The sequence below is a fragment of the Sus scrofa genome, chromosome 2 (genome assembly GCF_054392235.1).
Source record: "Sus scrofa isolate SSC_HxYL_T2T_F1_AM1 chromosome 2, Sscrofa_HxYL_maternal_Yorkshire_Landrace_v2.0, whole genome shotgun sequence".
Taxonomy (NCBI): Eukaryota; Metazoa; Chordata; class Mammalia; order Artiodactyla; family Suidae; genus Sus; species Sus scrofa.
The window spans coordinates 92,642,766-92,664,931 of record NC_139384.1 but is presented as its reverse complement, the minus strand read 5'-3'; the positions used below and the strand labels follow the sequence as shown (position 1 = coordinate 92,664,931).

The following is a 22,166-nucleotide window of genomic DNA, read 5'->3' as shown; positions in this document are numbered from 1 at the left end:
CCAGGAACTCCAAAAAAAGTACATTATACAAGAAATGAATAAATCAGTTAGAAAAAAGTACTGCATTACTTTACAGTTAAATGAATATATACACACACACATATCTATATTTACCTGAGGAGGAGGATGAAGTTAGTGAAGCTGAAGATGAATCAAGAGATGGTCCAAACAGGGGGTCCCAAGCAAGCAAATCACTGGCCCCCTTCCTACCACAACATTTTAAAAATAAAGATTTCAGCAAATTAATATTTTAATAGTAAAAATCTAATATTTGTTAACCTACTATAAGCAGAACCTATAATAACATTACACAACATTTGTAAGAGAGAGTAGAGAAGATAATCCCCACTGATTAAATCTTGTTAAACTCTTAACAATTTTAGGGGCTATCAGAATGGAAATGATTTCAGTTTTATACATGAAAAGCAGCACAGAGAGTCCAAATGAGTTGCCTAAGGATCATAACCAATTAATTCTACAGCAGTGTCAGGTCTGCTAAATCACATCTAATACCCAGTTTGAAAAGAAAATTTCTTAAGCATTATGAAATCAGGTAGAAATTTTATAAGCCCATACTTATTTTCAAAGATGAAGAAAAACAGCCAAGGATTTTCTTTTTAAAGTACTTTTTAAGTACAGGACGGTGACTTGAACTTCATCTATATTAACTTCAGAGGTCTGATCACTGCAGTACATCATGCATACATGGAATTTCTCCCTAGATAATCCACTGCCTGGGCCACTAAGGTGGTCTAGCAAAATGTTTGTGTCATACATGCCTACACAGTCATAGGTTACCAAGATTATAGACGAATTGAAAACATCAACATTCGAGTTTCAAGAACTCAACATGCTGCATAACCAAAGATTTTCCTCCACCGACCTCTTGGAATTCACTTGACTAGTTACTCTCAGGATTCAACTCTTGGCTCTTTACTACATAAGTCTTTCTCTTTTTCATTTTAGTCATACCCTTTTAAGATCTTAACATGATTTCTACCACCACCTCTTTTTTTTTAACCTCCCCAACTTTACTGAAGTATGACGACAAATAAAAACTGTATATATTTACGGCATGAAAAAGAAAATTAATCCCCATTTTGAAATAATTTAATGCATCAAACTACCATTACTTAAAATATTTTTCTAAATCTTAGAAAACAGACCCACTATAATGGAAATATTACAATTATCTATAAACAGAGTCTGGTATCTCAACATGCACTCACATGGAAGCACACATCTATGATAAAGTCCAGAATCAAAACTGCATAAATAATTCCTAAAAAACGAAAGTCTTAGAACACTAAACATATCTTTAAAAATGGTAAATCAGGAGTTCCTGTCGTAGCTCAGCAGTTAGCGAACCCGACTAGCATCTATGAGGACGAGAATTTGATCCCTGGCCTCACTCAGTGGGTTAAGTATCCGGTGTTGCTGTGAGGTGTGGTGTAGGTCGCAGATGCAGCTCAGATCCCGAGTTGCTGTGGCTGTGGTGTAGGCTGGCGGCTACAGTTCTGAATAGACCCCTAGCCTGGGAACCTCCGTATGCTGCAGGTACCCTAAAAAAAGACCAAAAAAAAAAGCGTAAGTCAAATGGATACCACCATGGTGTTCAATTAGTGCCTAGCTTCAAAGTTTCCATTTTAGGAGTTCCCGTCGGGGCTCAGTGGTTAATGAATCCGACTAGGAACCAAGAGGTTGCGGGTTCGGTCCCTGCCCTTGCTCAGTGGGTTAAGGATCTGGCGTTGCCATGAGCGGTGGTGTAGGTTGCAGACACGGCTCGGATCCCGTGTTGCTGTGGCTCTGGTGTAGACCAGCGGCTACATCTCCAATTAGACCCCTGGCCTGGGAACCTCCATATGCCGCAAGAGCAGCCCAAGAAAATGGCAAAAAGACCAAAAAAAAAAAAAAAAAAAAAGTTTCCATTTTAAACTATTCATTTAATTAAATCTACTTTTACTCATACCAAAAACATTTAAAGAAAGTATCTTATTGATAACTACAGAAGTGAAAAAAGACCAATGCAACAATGGCTTAAAAAAAATATATATATATATTTATATATATATTTTTTTTTTTAAGAAGAACTGGCAATGTGTCTTCTAGAACTCTTCCAACTTAAGACACTTCTTCATTTTGAGGTTCATAAAGCACATAGTCTATTTTACAAGGTCACAAGCAAAACTGAAGGAAAACAATGAGAAAATTTCCATGAAAATAATTAGTTGAAATATAGACATGGATGAATTTGGGATACTACCATTTATTTAGAAGAAATGAGGACACCAAAGCGAAATACAGCTGAATTGATTTTTAAATTATAATTATTATAAAAAGAAATACTGTCAAATGAGAAATAATTTAAAACATCTAAAAACTCCACATCAATGTTTCACAGCCTAGGAAACAGGATGACTATAAACACTCTACTGAGAAATAAAACTGCAGAGATAATAAAACTCTCTAGAAAAAAGAACAAAAGAAGGATATTTAAAATTTAAATGTAGTGCAGAGGGAAGGATAAACAGGTGGAGGACATAGGATTTTCAGGGCCGTGAAATTATTATGTATGATACTATAATGGTGGACACATGGCATTATCCATTTGTCAAATCTCATTGGATATATAACACCAAGAGTGAATCCTAATGTAGACCATAGACTTTGGGTGATAATGACGTGTCAGTATAAGTTCATTAATGATAACAAATGCGTTACTCTGGAGGAGGATGAATTCTGGTAGTGGGAGAGGTTTGGCACATTCAGAGTCAAAGTGTATATGCAAAAAAACTGTACCTTACACTCAATTTTGCTGTGAACCTAAAATTTCTCTTAAAAATGAAGTCTATTTAAAACAAATTTTTCTAATGTGGAACTTACTCATTGGATGCAGATGGCTTAGATTTTGTTAACTCTTCACCTAATTAAAAAATTGAAACATTAGAAAAAAAATTAATTATCCAAGTAATAAAATATCTTAATGTAAAGGAAATACTACACATATATCATAGCACTCTATGAACAATTTTTAAATTCTGGCATTAATAACATATAGAAACAATTATGAATAAAAGGAAAATAAGCCTTTAATAAGTTTTCTACCATGCCTAAGAATATTAAAATATAAGCTAAATTTCTGCTAAATCTTTATTTCTGCTATATCTTTGATAAAATCAAGTCAGGAGTTACCGTTGTGGCTCAGCAGAAATTAATCCAACTAGTATCCATGAGGATGTGGGTTTGATCCCTGGCCTTGTTCAGTAGGTTAAAGGATCCGGCGTTGCCGTGAGCTTTGGTGTAGGCTGGCAGCTGCAGTTCCAATTCAACCCCTAGCCTGGCAACTTATATTTGCCGCGGGTGCAGACCTAAAAAGAAAAATGAAAAAACAAAACAAAACAAAATCCTCAAGTCAATTAAACTATCACATTAAAATGCTGTTTCAGAAAAACAAAACGGGGCTGCAACTTTAAAAATTAGAACAAATAAATGTTTAAATACTTATGTATTACTCAAGAATTTCAACTGATGAATTATGAAAGCATTTTTCAAGCTCTGATATTATTAGTCATTATTTTACTGATCAAAAATAGTTATTAACTCTTGAAGGACACTCCATTTTGAAAAATAAATTTTTTTAACATCCTAGAGCAACAGTCTACTTTACAGATGGTCTGTTTTGCGACCTTTTGCATGTGTAACATGAATCACTTCGTAAGCAACTGGTACACAGAAGAACAGCACCAGTTATGACAAAAGTCCTGCTGGTTCATACGCAATTTTCACTGCACCTTAATGTTTCGCATCACCAAGCAATAATTGATGAATGCAAAACCTATCAACATGGGTAAGTGCAGCAAACTATAAGGAATACCACGTGAAGCCCACTCACATCACATTCTCCCATTTGTCTCAGTTTGGCCATTTGTTTTGCCTCAAAGTGCTGATTATGGTATTCTTCATCTTTCCCCTTTTTGCCCTCATCTTCATAACTCAGTAGCCCCCTTTTATACTCATTTCCCTCACATCCCCTGTCATCAAGCTACAAGCTACTTAGCATTTCTTTTTTAAAAGTAAAATCCTGAGTTCCCATCGTGGCTTAGGGGTTAACGAACCTGACCTGCATCCATAAGGACACAGGTTGGATCCCTGGCCTTGCTCAGTGGGTTAAGGATCTGGCATTCCCATGAACTGTGGTGTAGGTCACAGACACAGCTCGGATTTGGCATTGCTGTGGCTGTGGTGTAGGCCGGCGTCTACAGCTCCGATTGGACCCCTAGCCTGGGAACCTCCATATCCCATGTGTATGGCCCTAAAAAGACAAAAAGACACACATGCAAAAAGTAAAATCCTACTTTTAGTTTGGTATTTATTATGAATTTAATAGGGCTTTTCAACTGTGCTAGAATTTTTAATTACAACTGCTGTGATAGTTTTCATTATGCACTGTGCTCACAAAACTGCACAGTTTTTGAGTGGATTATGTCAACTCTATTTTTCCCACAACTCTTGTTTAATATGTGATTCTGCAAATGGGGTTAACACCTCAAAAACGTTTTTAGTATAATGAAGTTATTCTACCCAAAACCCTGTAACAGAAATTGCAATTGTAATATGACTTAAAAATAGATTGAACTAAAAACTCATCTTAAAAGTGCTTTTTGGCTCATGAGGAAGAGTTATTATGCCAGTTAAATATGATTTTATATGCTTACACAGAAACTAATCTTTGGTTTTGTTGATTTCTGAAAAGTTAGTCATGTATTAAATTTAAGGCATATCTCAAAACTGAAAGAAATAATACAGATAAATGGTCTTCTGTGGTAAAATAAATATCCTTCTACTCTGGCATTATGGCTCATGATGAGAAAAGACCATTTCTACAGATGACATGATACTATACCTAGAAAATCGTAAAGACGCTACCAGAAAACTGTTAGAGCTCATCAATGAATCTGGCAAAGTCTCAGGATACAAAATTAATATACACAAATCAACCACCTTTCTATATACTAACAACGAATGATTAGAAAGAGAAATTAGGGAAAGAATGCCATTTACCATCACATCAAAAAGAATAAAATAAGTAGGAATAAGCCTACCTCAAGAGACAAAAGACCTGTACTCTGAAAACTATTAAGATGCTGATGAAAGAAATACAAGATGACACAGATGGAAAGACATACCATGCTCTTGGATTGGAAGAATCAACATTATCAAAATGACTATACTACCCAAGGCAATCTACAGATTCAATGCAATCCCTATCAAATAACCAAGGACATATTTCACTGAACTAGAACAAGATATTGTAAAGTTTGTATGGAAGTACATAAAATCTAGAATAGCCAAAGCTATCCTGAGAAAGAAAAATGGAGCTGGAGGAAATCAGTCTCCCTGACCTCAGACTATACTACAAAACTACAGTCATCGAAACTGTATAGTACTGGCACAGACACAGAAATATAGATCAGTGGAACAGGATAGAGAGCCCAGAATTAAACCCACTCACCTGCAGTCATCTAAACTATGACAAAAGAGGCAGGAATATACAATGGAAAAAATAGTCCCTTCAGTAAGTGGTGCTTGGAAAACTGGACAGCTCCATGTAAAAGAATGAAATTAGAACACTTCCTAACACCATACACAAAAATAAACTCAAAATGGATTAAAGACCTAAATATAAGACTGGATACTATAAAACTCATAGAGTAAAACATAGGCCAAACACTCTCCAACATAAACCACAGCAATATCTTCTCAGATCCACCTCCTAGAGTAATGACAATAAGAATAAAAATAAACAAATGGGACCTATTTAAACTTAAAAGTTTCTGCACAGCAAAGGAAACCCTAAATGAAATGAAAAGATAGTTCAAAGAATGAGACAGCTCAAAGAATCACAGAAAATATCTGCAAATGAAGCGACTGACAAGGGATTTATCTCCAAAATTTATAAACACCTTCTGTAGCTCAATACCAAAAAAACAAACAACCCCATCAAAAAATGGGCAGAAGATCTAAACAGACAATTCATCAAAGAAGACATAGAGATGGCCAAAGAACACATGAAAAGATGTTCAACATCACTCATTATTAGAGAAATGCAAATCAAACTACTGTTAGGTACTACCTTACACCAGCCAGAATAGCCATCACCAATAAGTCTACAAACAAAAAAAAGCTGGAGAGGGTGTGGAGAAAAGGGAAACTTCCCACAATGCTGGTGGGAAATTAAACTGGTGCAACCACAATGGAAAACAGTACGGAGATTCCTCAGAAAATGAAAAATAGAATTACCATTTGATCCTGCAATCCCACTCCTGGGCATCTATCCAGAGAAAACCATGACTCGAAAAGATACATGTACTCCAATGTTCATTGCAGCACTATATACAATAGCCAAGACATGGAAACAACCTAAATGCCCATCAACAGAGAAGTGGATCAAGAGGATGTGTATATACACACAATGGAATAAAACTCAGCCATTAAAAGGAAAGAAATAATGGCATTTGCAGCAACATGGATGGATCTAGAAATTACGCTGAGTGAAGACAGTCAGACAATGAGACACCAACATCATATGCTATCACTTACATGTGGAATCTGAAAAAAAGGACACAATAAACTTCTTTGCAGAACAGATACTGACTCACAGACTTTGAAAAACTTATGGTTTCCAAAGCAGACAAGTGGGAGGAGGCTGGGGGTTTGGGATGGAAATGCTATAAAATTCAGTTGTAATGATCACTGTACAACTATAAATGTAATAGAATTCACTGAATTAAAAAAAATTTCTGTAATTACACAGGTTTAGGTTACAAGCTTAGCAAATCAGACTTAAAATAACCAATTTAAATATCAAACTTACTAGATGAATTCCGATTCATCTGCACCTAAAACAAAAATGCAAAAACTAAATGCCATTAAATAAATAATTTAATGTGTTATCATTTGGTAAAACGTTAATATTGGGACTCTAATTTTAAGTTGTTTTCAGTATATCTGCTCAATTACAAACTGAATTTATATTAAAAGATTACAGAAAAAACTTTCAGTAGTTTTTGTTTTATAATAAAAAAATAACCCCTTGCTGTACAGTGGGAAAATAAACAAAACAAAACAAAAATAATATGTATACCTTTAATCAGTCCATGTTTTAAAATACTGATATCTACAGCAAGATACTACAACTTACTTGCTAATGTAAAAACACATATATTTTGAAAATCAATATTCAAACACACAATGATTTTTTACAAGTCAATATGAAAAATACAAAATCTTGCACTTACTGGGCTATGTCTCTAGCAGTACATGGAAGGAAAAAGAAAAACATAGTGTTAAAAAAATATTCATTTTATAATTTAAAATACCATGTTTCCTTCCTCTAATAATCCACTATTACTTTGTGAATCATATCTAAAATCTATATACTTTAAAAGGCATACACTGTTGGAGGGGAAAACAACTTAAGCTAAATAAGCAAACTGGGCAACAAAATATATTTTCTAGATCTTCTTTTCAAACCCAGTATTAACAATTAAAATTTTACTGATTATTACTTAATTTCTGAATATGAAATTAATATGTGTTAACTCATTTTAAAAACAGAAAAGATCACAAAGCATCAATTGTCTCACTACCTCAAGGCAGATGCTTAACATTTTGATATATATTTCCTCTAGCCTTTTATTTATTTACATATATATTTAAAATTACTTATGCTCTCACATAATAAAAACTTTTTAATATGTTTTTACAACTTCTTACCTTATATATATACCATAATTTAATCTTGGTGTTAATGTTAAATAGTAATGGTAGAATAAAATCTCATTCCAGAAATTTCTTTTTGGTGGAAAAAAGTTTTCAAATTAAATTCCGGAACTGGGAGAAAAACAGTTTTTCCAAACAAATACATATAGATTGCTTAAAATGTATAATTAAATGATAATACAAAATGGTGAGAATTTTATTCTCCATTATCAAGAACAGATTTCAGAGTCCCCCTGTGGCATAGCAGGTTAAGGATCTGGCACTGTCACTGCAGCTCAAGTCACTGCTGTGGCTTGGACTGATCCCTGGCCTGGGAACTTCCACATGTTACAGGCACTATCAAAACAAAGAAAAAGAACTTATTCAATATTAACTACAGATAACTAAATCAAAATTCTAAGACATGCTTTTTTCCCATAGTTCAATGTTTCTGAATTTAAGAAAGTAGATCAATAGAAAGATCTACTATGGTGATTTTTTTTCTCCCTCATAAGTCAAGTTTAATAACTTAGAATTGAGGAATTAACCACTATTACTACGAATTCTTATCTTTGCCTTTTCTTATAGGAAAATGATGGAAAGACAAACATTAATTACAGTGACAGGGAGGAAAAGAAAAAAGCACAGATATAATTTAATCTTGAAATTCATTTTTATGGAATTCCCCTTTACATGAAGTTCACCAAAAAACTGGATGAAAAGCTAGTTTAAATTGGTAAAATTAGATGAGGAAAATATTAATACTGCCAAATCACAAAATTCTGCCAAGGCATATAGCTCTGTTTATGAAATATAACAAACAGCAGAAATAGTGGATTTTCTACATTTTTGTTTAAAACTTTTTCAAAAGGAAGCCAAACTTACATATTCACTTGCCTGTATAAAAATTTTAAACTATGTATCTCAATAAAACTGAAAAATTAGAAAGATTTCCTCATCCAACATGCTTATTAGTAAGTGATGTTTTCATTTTTTTTTTTCTTTTTAATGGCCCTACCCATGGCATATGGAAGTTTTCAGACCAGGGAATGAATGTGAGTCACAGCTATGACTGGCTTCTTTAACCCACTGTGCTAGGCTAGGGTTCGAATCCATGCCTCTGCTGCAATCCGAGCCACTGCAGTTAGATTCCTTTTTTTTTTTTCTTTCTTTTTATGCCCCCACCTGTGGCATATGGAAGTTCCCAGGCTAGTGGTCAAATTGGAGCTGCAGCTGCCAACCTACCACACAGCCATGGCAACACTGGATCAGAGCCACATCTGTGACCGACGCTGCAGCTTGCTGCAGCAAAGGATCCTTAACCCACTGAGGAGGTCAGGGGTTGAACCCGCACCCTTATGGATACTACATCAGGTTCTCAACCGGCTAAGCCACAACTGGGAACTCCTACAGTTGGATTCTTAACCCATTGTGCCACAGTGGGAACTACGAAGTGATGTTTTAATTTTTGTTAATCCTAAAACTAACCAGATGGAGGTAAATGAGCTAAAAAACAAACAGAATAGAAACTTGCTTATTTTCTTACAGATATCGCTGGAGAGAGTGTTATATTTCCTATGGATACTTTTAATTCATCCAAGGAAGCCATTGTGTGATGTGAGTTATTTGGATGCATAGGTTTGATTTCTATCCGATACTTCTTTGGTTCTTCATCTTCAGAATCAGAATCACTAGATGAGTAGAAATGGTTCTCTTTGGTATGTGAGCATCAGTTAAAGAATTTAGTTTTTACATTATCTTAATGTACAACCAGGTTTTTCACACACTGATAAAAAGGACACAAAACATTTTTAAGAAAGAAGACGTGGCTCAGACTCCAGAGAGCGATCTCCCTCTGAGCCCACTGGCATAATAAACCTGAGTTCTCCAAAAGAAAAAGAAAGAAAGAAGATGTATTTTACCAAAAATGCAACTAATAACTTTTAATAACATGTCAAATAAAGAACATATAGGCACATTTTATTACAATTAATTAAAAATCTGAAGTCTTTATTAAATAAGATTTTGTTATAACTATCTACTTATATGCCAACACAATCTATAAGAATATCCAGATGATAAAAGGATATCATTCTGATTTGCTTCTGGTTTTATACTGTAGCCTTCTTCATCTACATCAGGAATGTTCTATGGGGAAAAGCAAAAAAAAAAAAAAAAAAAAAAAAAGCTTTATTGTAACGATGACTCCAACTGCAAAAACATTAAAGGTTAGCAAAATAGCCTTAACTATTACTAAAGGGTTTTACTGTTTATCAAACATCAATACATTAATAAAATTATTAACTGTAAGAAAATTATGTCTTTTTAATTAATTAGCTTCAAGTCACATTCCATGCTTCAGATGTCTGAAAGAGAAACGCCTTGCACAACAAACAGGAGAAACACTGAAAGGAAGAGAACAGGTGTTTGGGTAGGTGTGCCAGCAGTTCCATGGAGAGCCAAATTTTCACCCAAATCTTCAAAGTGGAGAAATAAAAGCACAAGACTGTGTGTATTCAGGGAAGAGAGGTGGTAAAATCAGAGGACTGACAGCTTAAGAAAACAGAACTACATATCAAAAACATAAAACAAAAAACAGAAATAAAAAGACTACCAAGAAAATTTAAACTACACTAAAATACCCATGAGACTAGCAAAAATTCAAGTTTGAAAATACATTCTGTTGGCAAAGCTGTGAGGGAATTTACTCTTTGCTGGTATAAATACAAAACAATACAACTCCTACTGGGAGAAACACAGCAATATCCCAGAATTCTTTTTCTAGGAATTTACCCCAAAGATACTCCTCACAAGAATTTAAAAATACATAAGAAAAAAAAAAAGGAGTTCCTGTTGTGGCGCAGTGGTTAACGAATCCGACTGGGAACCATGAGGTTGCAGGTTCGGTCCCTGCCCTTGCTCAGTGGGTTAACGATCCGGAGTTGCCATGAGCTGTGGTGTAGGTTGCAGACGCGGCTCGGATCCCACGTTGCTGTGGCTCTGGCGTAGGCCAGTGGCTACAGCTCCAATTCGACCCCTAGCCTGGGAACCTCCATGTGCCGCAGGAGCGGCCCAAAGAAATAGCAAAAAGACAAAAAAAAAATAATAATAATAAAAAAATAAATAAATAAAAATACATAAGCAACAAAGGTTATTGACCAGAGGTTATTTGTAATGCAAAATCACAGGAAATTATTTAATGTCCAAGGATAGTTGAATAAACTATGGTATATACACTAAGTGAAGTACTATGCAGCTATATTTAAAAAAAAAAAAAAAAAAGACGAGAAATGTTTCCATAAACTAACATGGAGTGACTGCCATACTGCTAACTGAAAAGAGCCAAGTACAAAAGAACATATGTAGTCTATCATGTTTTAAGCAAGAAAGAAGGGGAAATTTAAAAAAAAACATATAGATATCTGCTTATCTTTATGAAAACAAAACAAACCACAAAAAAAAACCCCAAACCACTGGAAAGATAGAACACAATAAAGCTGGTTACCTAAGAAGGAAGGGCAATGGAACAGAGGGGTTTAAGAGGGATAGACATTTATCTAAAAATGCTTTTGTGGGAAGTTCCCATCATGGCTCAGTGGTAACCAGCCCGACTAGTATCCATGGGGATGCAGGTTTGATTCCTGGCCTCACTCAGTGGGTTAAGGATCTGGTGCTGCCATGAACTGTGGTATAGGTTGCAGATGCAGCTTGGATCTGGCATTGCTGTGGCTGTGGTGTAGACTGGCAGCTGCAGCTCAGATCTGACCTCTAGCCTGGGAACTTCCATATACCTTGGGTACAGCCCCAAAAAAGCAAAAAAAAAGAAAAATCTTTTGTGGTTATGTAAGAGAATATAAAATTTATGATCAAATGAATCAGAGAAAAAAAATTTTTTTTTTGTCTGTTGAGCAAGGCCAGGGATCGAACTTGTGTCCTTATGAATACTAGTCGGTTTCATTAACCACTGAGCCACAGCAGGAACTCCTGAAAAAAAATATTATACACACATAAGCACATGCACATATACAGAGAATAGAACTGTTAAAGCAAATGTAGTAAAAAGTTAAAAGTATACAAGCATTCTTTGCACTATTCTTATATTTTTTGTTTGTTTGTTTTTTAGATTAGAATTTATTTTCAAATAAAACACTTCGGGTTTCTTTCTGGATGCACTTGCAGCATCTGAAATTTCCCAGGCCAGGTATCAACCAAAGCTAGTGCAGTAACAACACCGGATCCTTAACCCGCTGCACCATAAGGCAACTCCTAAAACAATTTTTTGAATGGGGGAAAAAAATGGACTGCCAAAAAAATGCCAGGGTTTACCAGTTTTATGTAACTAGGCAGCCAATATCCTTCTACTGGTAAAGTTGGCTATTCTTCTTCCAATCCCCTGCTAAAGCTTAGCAAGAGAAATGTGACAGATTGTTAAGCTCACAGGCATAACACAAGGTTGACACAGCTATACCCTTCAAGCTGAACGAACAGTCTAATGCAGCCAGCAGTGAGTTAACAGAGTGGATTAAAATCCAGAAGTAAAAAAATCTAACACAGGGTAAAGAGCAGCTTCCATAGATAAGAAGATGACAAGTGATACAGTTATGACCCTACAAGTAGAACACTTTCTTTGAGTTCTATATGTTACTTGCTAATATGCAAATAATACTTTAAAATACTTAAAAAATAAAGAAATCTTGCCAAGTGTGGATTCATTAGAAGTCAGAATTTTAAAAGGCTTTTTTAAAAAATGATTTTTATTTTTTTCCATTATAGCTGGCTTTATACTGTTCTGTCAATTTACTACTGTACAGCAAGGTAACCCAGTCACACATACATTCAAAAAGCTTTTTCAAAATACTTTATTTCTATTCCTGGTACCCTAGAAACATACCACATATTTAATCTCCTAGAGATCCTATCTAGGATCTGCTACTGATACTATTTTTAAATTTGCTTGCAATACAGTATATTGTATGATGTACTAATTTAAAATAATACTGAGCTGTTTTCTCTAAGACAGAATAGACTACTTTCAAATCAAACTCCTGCAGATTACAACTATAAATTCTTGGTCAAAATAAACATAAACGACTATCTGAAGGTACTGGAGAGTGACCTACAGCATCCATTTAAAAGATACACAGGGAATTCCCTGGTGGCACAGTGGGTTAGGGCTCCAGCACTGTCACCTGGCCCGGGAACTTCTGTATGCTGCAGGCACAGCCAAAAAAAAATTTTTTTTTTTTTTTTTTTTTGTCTTTTTGCTATTTCTTGGGCCGCACCCGCGGCATATGGAGGTTCCCAGGCTAGGGGTCGAATCAGAGCCATAGCCACTGGCCTACGCCAGAGCCACAGCAACACAGGATCTAAGCTGTGTCTGCAACCTACACCACAGATCATGGCAACGCACTGAGCAAGGGCAGGTACCGAACCTGACCTCATGTTTCCTAGTCAGATTCGTTAACCACTGCGCCACGATGGGAACTACCAAAATTTTTTTTTTAATTAAAAAAAAAATACAAAGTGATATGCTCCAAAAAACCTATAAATATATCAAAATGAAATTCTAAAAAAAGGTTCAAATAACCCAGAGGAGGGCAGGAAAATAAAATAAAATTCTAAAAGAGAGACAGACAGGCAGAGATATAGAGAAGCAAATAGAAAACAGAAAGTTATATAGCAGACTTAAACCCCAACATGTCAATAATTACACTAAATGTAAATGGTCTAAATATAAGACAAGATTGGCAAAATGAATTAAAAAAACATGACCCAGCTGTATGCTACCCACAAGAAACTCATTTCAAATAAAACAACATAGGTAGGTTGAAAGGAAAGGATAGAAAAAATATACCATGCAAACGTTAATTTAAAAAACAAAAAAAGACAGTGACTTACTATTAGATAGAGCAGACTTTAGGAAAAAAAAATGACAATGTCAGAGAGAGACATTACGTCCACACAAAGACCTGTACACACCTGTTCAAAGTAATTTATTTCTAACAGCCAAAAACTGAAACAACTAAATGTTCTACAATAGGCAAATGGTTAAACAAACTCTGGTACATCTGCATCATGGAATACTACTCAGCAATAAAAAGGAATGAACTATTCATACATGCAACAATGTGGAATAATCTCCAGAAAATGTGCTGAGTGGAAAAAGCCAATCTCATAAGGTTACATACAATATGATTCCACTTAAATAACATTTCTGAAACAGCAAATTTATAAAAATGGAGATAAAATTAGTGGTTGCCAGAGATGGAAGGGGGGTGGGGAATGGAATGAAAGTGGCTGAAAAGGGGCAATCAAAATGAGATCCTTTCAACAATCCAGCAATCACACTCCTAGATATTTATCCAGTTGATTTGAAACCTTATTTTTACACAAAAACCTGCACGCAAATGTTATGCAGCTGCTTTATTTATAATCACATAAAAGAAGAAGCTACCAAACATCCTTCACGAGTAAACGGCAGTGTATCTATAGAACGGGATACTCTTCAGTGCTGAAGGAACGAATATCAAGCCATACAAAGATCTGAATAAATTTTAAATGCATACAATATTCCTGATAAATGATCCAGTCTGAAAAGGCTATATACTGGATGATTCCATCTGTATGACATTCTGGAAAAGGCAAAAATATAGAGGTAAAAAACAGATCAGTGACTTTTAGGGATTTGAGTGTTGGGAGAGAGTTCAATAGGTGAAAGAAAGAAAGCTCCTTGGCCAATGGAAATGTTCAGTTTTGACTGGATTAGTATCAAAATCTTAGTTATAATTCTGTAAGATGTTACCATCAGGAGAAATGAGATGAAAGGTACAGAGGACTTCTCTGTACTATTTTTGTAATGTTTTGTAAATTGAAATTATTTCAAAATAAAAAGCTTCTTGCATGTGCGCGTAAAAAAAAAAAAAAAAAAGCAATGATTCTCACTGTACCAGGTTTCCAATGCTAGAAGTATTCACAGAAACTTGATATTAAAAAAAATTTACATATCACCTGTTTACACCTTTGTCCGTTCAATCCATGGTTTCTGCATTAGGGCCCCAGGCCACACTGCTGGAGCAGAGCATTACGTCAAAAACAATGTGAACAAGAAAAGAGCAGATAACTTCACCCACCAATTTTAAAGGCAGTTTTTGTGGATAGCGGTGGTAGTAATTTAAAAAATTATTAGGATAGAGCTCACACACCAATGGTATGTTTCTTAATCTCTCTGCATAGGGGAAGTCTGCTAAAACTAAAAGAGCAATTTACACTTCCCTGGTCAACAAGATGTATAGTTCCTCAAAATAATTTTTTTTCAAATTACATTCTTTTTAAAAATAACCAGAAAATGATGGGTAATTTCTCTACCAAAGTAACCTAATAATATTTAAGTAAGAGTAAGACTGGCATAAATAAAAAGATCATAAATAGGCCATAAATAAATAATAGACCATAAATAAGTAAACAAAAAATGAAATCCTCCTTTCCCTGCTGACCATGACTGTAATCCTCTTCCTCAAAGGTAACCACATTTGGAGTTCCCGCTGTAGCTCAGGGGAAATGAACCTGACTAGTATCCATAAGGATGTGGGTTCAATCCCTTGCCTTGCTCAGTGGGTTAAGGATCAGGCATTGCCTGGAGCTGTGGAGCAGACATGGCTTGGATCCCATGTTGCTGTGGCTGTGGTGTAGGCCGCCAGCTGCAGCTCCAATTTCACCCCTAGTGTGGGAACTTTCATATGCCACGGGTGTGGCCCTAAAACACAAAGCAAAAAAAAAAAAAGATAACCACATTTCAATGTCTTCTAACTCATTCTTTTTTAAAAAAAGAGAGACTATATAAAATACACACAGACACACTTTTTGTTGTTGCTGTTGTTATTTTTATTTGCTTTTATGGCCACACCTGCAGTATAAGGAAGTTTCCAGGCTAAGGGTTGAATAGGAGCTTGTAGCTGCTGGCATATACCACAGCCAGGGCAACACCAGATCTGAGCCACAACTGCAAACTACGCTGCAACTTACAGCAACATCTGGACCCTTAAGCCACTTAAGGAAGGACCGGGATTTAATCCACATCCTCACAGAGACAACTCTGGGTCCTTAACCCATTGACCCACAATGGGAACTCCCATTTATATATTTTAAAAATCAATTACTTAAAAGATCATACTTGCTTTTATTTATTAAGTTCTTTCTATAGCAGCACAGAGTAACCTAGCTCTATAACATCTACTTCTTCAAGTACGTAATAATTTATTTAAACTATCCCCATTTTTATGGATGCTTTAATGTTTCCAATTTTTTGCTAACATAAACAATGTTGAAATAAACATCTCTGCCTTTTTTCCCTTCCCTTCTATATATGCATATATCTTGATCAAGCACACATATATATAAAATTCACACACACATATACACACACACAAAGTTTGTGAATATAGCTAGGACAGTAAAGCCCTAGCAGTAGGACAGTAGAGTCAAAAGAATATACGTTTCTTATTCGGGGAGATAATTGCCAAACTACTCACAAAACATACTGTACTGATTTACATCCCTACCAACAATACAAGTGTATCAAAACTTTTGCCAAAATGATAGATGAATACAATAATTTCATTCTAATTTGCATCTGAATGAGACTACTATTTTGAACAACGTTTCTTATGGTTATTCAACACTTCTATTTCTTATGAAAATTGCCTGTTTTTATCCTAATACCCTTTTCCTACTGAGCCACTTTCTTACCTTTTAAACTTATTTGTATAAAATATTTCAAAGGAAAATAATTAGCCCTTTCTTAAACGTCTTACAAATACACTTGCCCATCTATCTTTAGTGATTCAAATCTTTCTGTGGTGTATTTCTCTAATTATATAAGTTTTCCATTTCTGTACAGTCAAATTTATCAATCATTTATTATATGGCAGCAGAATTTTGTGTCCTCAAGAGACTTTTTCTAACCTTAAAAAAGTAATAACTAAAGTTCAAAACTGTTTGATGTTGATCACTATAGAATAGTATCAATGAACTGAGAGAATTAAAAATATTCTATTTAAGGGAGTATATATAAAATAAAACAAAGTATTAAAAGTTTTCATTCAATGCTGCAATCAAAATAATAAATGCTATAAATAATTCAGAAATAAAACACATGATGAACACTAAATTGCTAACTTTTTCATTAATTAGTAAAACAGGGCTATCAAAATAGGCAAGTGGTAAATGCTACAACTCCAAAACCAACATTCTGATTATTTTAAGCCTAGAGCTCAAAAGAAGTCTCTTTGTTTTCAAAATAAACTTAACAAATAGTAATTTTCTTATTTTTAAGTTGAAATATGAAACAAAATACTAGTTTTATCTTAACATAAAACACAATGTTTTATAGAATATGTAGGCCTTTATTTTGGTACACCAATATGCTGTAAAAGACCATAAGGCTGGGAGCCAAAAGAAACAACAGTTTCTTTTGAACAATAAAGGAGAAAGATAGCTTGCCTCTGGTACACTTATCAACATGACCAGTATCTAAGGAACAATTTGAAAAACATCTCTGTCTACATATTACTTACACCATTTGCTAAATCTCCTCTACCACTGTAGCCAAAGGGAGCTCCATTTGATGTTTCTTTCAATTATAAATAAATATATTTAAACAAGAAATATATAAAACAAAACAAAAGCATAGAAAAATACTAACCATGGTTGCTATTTTTCCTGAAATAACAGCCTGTTAAATAAAACTCAAATATATGAACAGATAAAGCAGTATTTTAACAGATCTAATAATCAATCAGTAAGAGCACATGTTAAAATAAAGTTTATTTTGAAATCTGACATATTTCCCAAGAAAAAGCAATATGCCTATGGCACCACTCCAATTTTAAAAGTAAAATGTCCACTTTCAAAGGTAGTTAGAAATACCTTCTATTTAATAGGAAAGCATCTAGCAATATAAGGGAAAAAAAAGCATCTGTAAAATAATTTGAACAGTGAATTTATAATAACATGGTTAGTATTTTTCTTAAAAGATTTGTAAACAACTCAAGCCAAATATACTGAGCATTTCCTAATGAAAATAGCTAAACTATTTATATAAAAGTAAAATCTACTTACAAGTGAATCTGCATCAGGGCATTCCCTATTAAAACAAACAAAATATCAGAAATAGTCAACTACTAGAACTATCTGGTAGGTATACTATATTGAAAGTGTTTACCTTAGTATTTACACATATAACTTTTATTTAAACTCCATAAAAATATTTAGAGAAATCAAATCATGAATATGAAAATATTTCAAATGATTTTAAAATTCAAAGACATTCCCCTATATTCATATTAGAAGACAAAATAAAGTAGCATGTAAATGTTTTTAAAACTTTCAAAAATACTTCTTTTCCATGAATATGCACATGAATCATGTCAAGGAAGCTGTCAGTCCTACAAGGATTTCCAGTGGCTTTTAATCCTTTGGGTAGAGAAAGTAAAAAAATAAAAACAAAAACAAAAAAAAAAACTTCCTTAAAGAAGAAAGTTTGGCTTTGAAAAAAGTCTGTATTTATATTTACTGGTAAATAATAGCAAATAACATTTTTAAATGAAAATGTTTTTAAACTTGTTTCCTCTGAACTAGTTTCCATAAGCTCATATATTACAGAAGTGAGATCACTTTTCTCCAAAAAATTAAATGAGTAGCTAGACTTCCAGTTGGAACAGTTTCTAATCTAATGTTAATATGTAGTTGAGCACTGATATTTTATCATTTAACTGATAAGCAAACACAAATTTGGATATAATCTAGTTAAAGCTATTATTTTAAAACTAAAACTAAAACATAAAAGACCAATGTTTTCAACTAACCAAACACACCCCCTATATACATATACACATATACAACTGGCTTGAGACAGTTAATGCATGCTGTATCAGATTCTGCCACTTTAATAACAACCTGAAAACAGAGACATTAGGTACCCCTTAAGAGCCAAATGAACAATAATTTTTCTAAAAAAACACTAAATTAATAGATAAGATAAACAGATAATCTGTATCAATCCAAAGACCAAGCACAAATCGGGAAAATCTATAACTTAAAGAACTTTGTTAAATAAAGATAGGATCAAAGAGAAATGAAAAAAGAGGGAGATAATTCTGCTCTTAATTCAAATGGAAACGCCAGGGTAAATGCAAACCCCATGTGTCTTTATATCCACTTAAAATTAAAAATTTTGAAAAACAGCCTCCTCATTAGGTTATAAGGAATATTATATCACAAGGCTTCGGCATACTCTGAGGAAACGATATAGAAAAGCTACCACAATAAATTCAATCTTTATAGAAAATCAAATCAATTAAGATGTTAGAACATTTCTACTTTTTTTTTTTTAAGATAAAGTTTAAATAAAAAAGTAAATGCCAAACCATTTCATTCTCTGGCTTTAAGCCAGCACTCTTCAGCCTTTGTGATAGAGCACTCTCATCTGTTTGCCTTCACAGTGTGCACTATGTGACCGGCAGATGAAGCCCCAGGAAGACCAGCTCTGATCAGGACCCCTGGTACACGACTGCTGGCATTTCAAAAGGCTTTAGGCTACGAGGAGAAGCATGCCAAGAGCCTCAGGCATTTCAAGCAAAGTGAATTCTAACATTTTTCCTGCCAGAGTGCTGAAAGAAGGCGATCATGGTACAATGATTTAAGCATTGGGTTTCTGACCTAGTATTCTTATTGGTAAAAATATTCCAACATCCAAGTGACCTAATGATCATATTGGGAAATCACTGATCAAGAAAAACAATTTTAAAAATAGGAATATACAAAAATATTATAAGCTCCCTAAATGAACAGCTGTGAAAACCATCAATATAAAAACATCTTAAGTCTTTGTGATACATAGTCACTAACAGATGAATTAGCTACATTCTAAAAATTTACTTACATGGGAGTTCCCGTCGTGGCTCAGTGGTTAATGAATCCGACTAGGAACCATGAGGTTGCAGGTTCGATCCCTGCCCTTGCTCAGTGGGTTAAGGATCTGGCGTTGCCGTGAGCTGTGGTGTAGGTTGCAGACACGGCTAGGATCCCGCATTGCTGTGGCTCTGGTGTAGGCTGGCGGCTACAGCTCCAATACGACCCCTAGCCTGGGAACCTCCATATGCCACTGGAGCAGCCTAAAAATGGCAAAAAGACAAAAAAAAAAAAAAAAAAAAAAAAAAAAAAATTACAAACAAATCAATTGTTTAGACCTCAATATGTACTTCCAATGTTGCAAAAAGAGATTAGGGTCCATTCCCTTAGCAAAATACCTGCCTTACAATGCTTAAAAAAAGACATTTGCAGAAGAGACAGTAGCTATAGGCATATATACCATTTTGCAAATACTCTTATTTTGTTAACCAAAAACCACTAGGGAAGGGGAAAGAAACTGACATTCAAAATGGTAGCAAGAGTTTCTCCTCAGATGATAAGCATGTAACCAGGGAGGAGCCAAGAACACCCAAAGCACAAATTGTTCCCTTACATTGAAAATATGAGTTCCATCACAATATTCAATCTTGTGAGAGTTTTGCTGACTATGCTAGAGAAGCAGGGATTTTAAACAAATATTCAGTCAATGTTACTGGGTCAACAAATCATCCAAGGCTTTTGATTAGTGCCGCTTCAGTCTAAATGGGTTGAATAAATTAAGCAAAAAAAAAGTTATTTTAATTCCAATTTGGCTCTGGTTAATCATGGCTCAATGATTCTCAATCCCAGGTGTGTAATAAGAATCACATGGGCTGAGTTCCCTGCTGGTCTAGTGTTAGGACTCAGTTTTCATTGCTGTGGCCCAATTCCTGGTCTAGGAACTACAATTCCACATCAAGCCACTAGTTTAACTGGCCTGAGGCAGGATCTGGCAGAGATATACTTATTTTAATTTTCCAGGCAGTTCTAATGTGTAGCCAAGATAGAAAACTTGATTTAGCTAATAACAGCTTAATTTCTTGCACACTATTTATACTTCTTTGTATACCAATTTATTTTTAATAAAAGGTAAATGAAATTTATATACTTTCATCTAAAAATGACAAACTAGTATAAATATTTAAAATATGTTAGGGCTTTTTTTTCTCCCCCATTTAACATGTTTGACTTATGTACTCATATATCACTATGCTTAGAATTGTCTTGAAGGATCTGCATCAAATTGTTGACCATGGTGTTTTTCTTAGGGTATTAAGACTTAGAACAATTTTTAGTTTTCTTTGTATTTTTGTTTAATTTTTTAAAATATGCATGTATCATTTTATAAAATAAGAGCATCTTTAAAGTTTCAAAGCTTACACCTTGAAATCTTAAAATAATAAGAAAAGTTAATACTTTTAACTAAAACTAGAGAAGCTGGCAAATGTTTTTAGAAAAGTTTGTATAACACCTTAGATAGTTATTTCCAAAAGAATTTTTTCTTTTCAAATTCATCACAAGAGCCCTTATTCTTATTTATAACAGAAATGATATTGAAAATATTTAATATACTTACACAGACTCTGCATCCTTTTCCTTTTTAATTATTCCTGGTAAACCAAAAGTCATTCTTTTCCTTGGTTTTATACCTTAAAGATAAATATATATTGTTACGGAAATACAACTGTTCCTGGTAAGTGTACTAAACTTATGAATGCATCTTTTATCTTAACACATAATTTGCTCAGAAGTGTTGTTACTTAATTTGGATGAAAGAAATAAAAATATCAACTGCTAAACCCTAATATTTAAATCAGAGTCATAGATGGTTTAGATTTTTCTTACATTAATATAACATAGCCTGTTATTTACCAAAAAATTAAACAGAACATACACTTGACTGATTCACTTTTTCCCTCCTAAGTCTCTGATAAATCACATCAGGCAAAATATAAGCATTTTAGATATCTTAGAACTTCAAAGAAAGTACATTATTCCCTGAATTAGATTTTGTTGTAAATGCAGGTCAAATCATATTTCCTATATAGAAGGCCACAAAATATAAACATGTTATTTTAAATAAAAAGATGACACAACAGACCCATTAACAGTATAACATGGGAAACTTATAATATGGTATTCTCTTGTCCAAATGTTATCTGTAATATAAATAATGCTATAAGTGGACCCAACCATAAATGAGGAACAAATATCTTTCTTTTGCCAAATATGGCAGTTCTTCCTCTTCCTTCCACATGACAAATTGTTTTTTTAAAAGTCAATCATGCTATCAATTGTTAACAGAATTCAACACTGAACTAGAGGACATGTAACATAACTTCTCACCTTATAGATGAAGAAACTGAAAAGGATAATTTGTTTATTTTTAATTTGGTATTATACAACTAGTTAATTACTACAGCCAAGATTATAATTCAGGTATCTTAGAATAAAGTACT

General features: G+C 34.1%; 1 protein-coding gene across 6 annotated transcripts in view; it reads right to left on the bottom strand.

The window, feature by feature from the left end:
- FCHO2 (FCH and mu domain containing endocytic adaptor 2) overlaps positions 1-22,166 on the bottom strand; it is a 138,321-nt gene that overhangs the window by 38,128 nt on the left and 78,027 nt on the right. For 4 of the 6 annotated variants that reach the window (XM_085013800.1, XM_021084438.2, XM_085013796.1 and 1 more), the window contains 8 exons: positions 21,284-21,356; positions 17,878-17,902; positions 9,852-9,909; positions 9,308-9,483; positions 7,299-7,310; positions 6,875-6,899; positions 2,884-2,923; positions 115-206 (listed from right to left, as the gene is read on the bottom strand). In XM_085013800.1, coding sequence (XP_084869926.1) covers positions 115-206; positions 2,884-2,923; positions 6,875-6,899; positions 7,299-7,310; positions 9,308-9,483; positions 9,852-9,909; positions 17,878-17,902; positions 21,284-21,356 — 501 coding nt within the window. Of the gene's footprint in view, positions 1-114; positions 207-2,883; positions 2,924-6,874; positions 6,900-7,298; positions 7,311-9,291; positions 9,484-9,851; positions 9,910-17,877; positions 17,903-21,283; positions 21,357-22,166 lie in introns of all 6 variants that reach the window. The other 2 variants (XM_085013798.1, XM_085013799.1) reach the window with 1 other exon arrangement.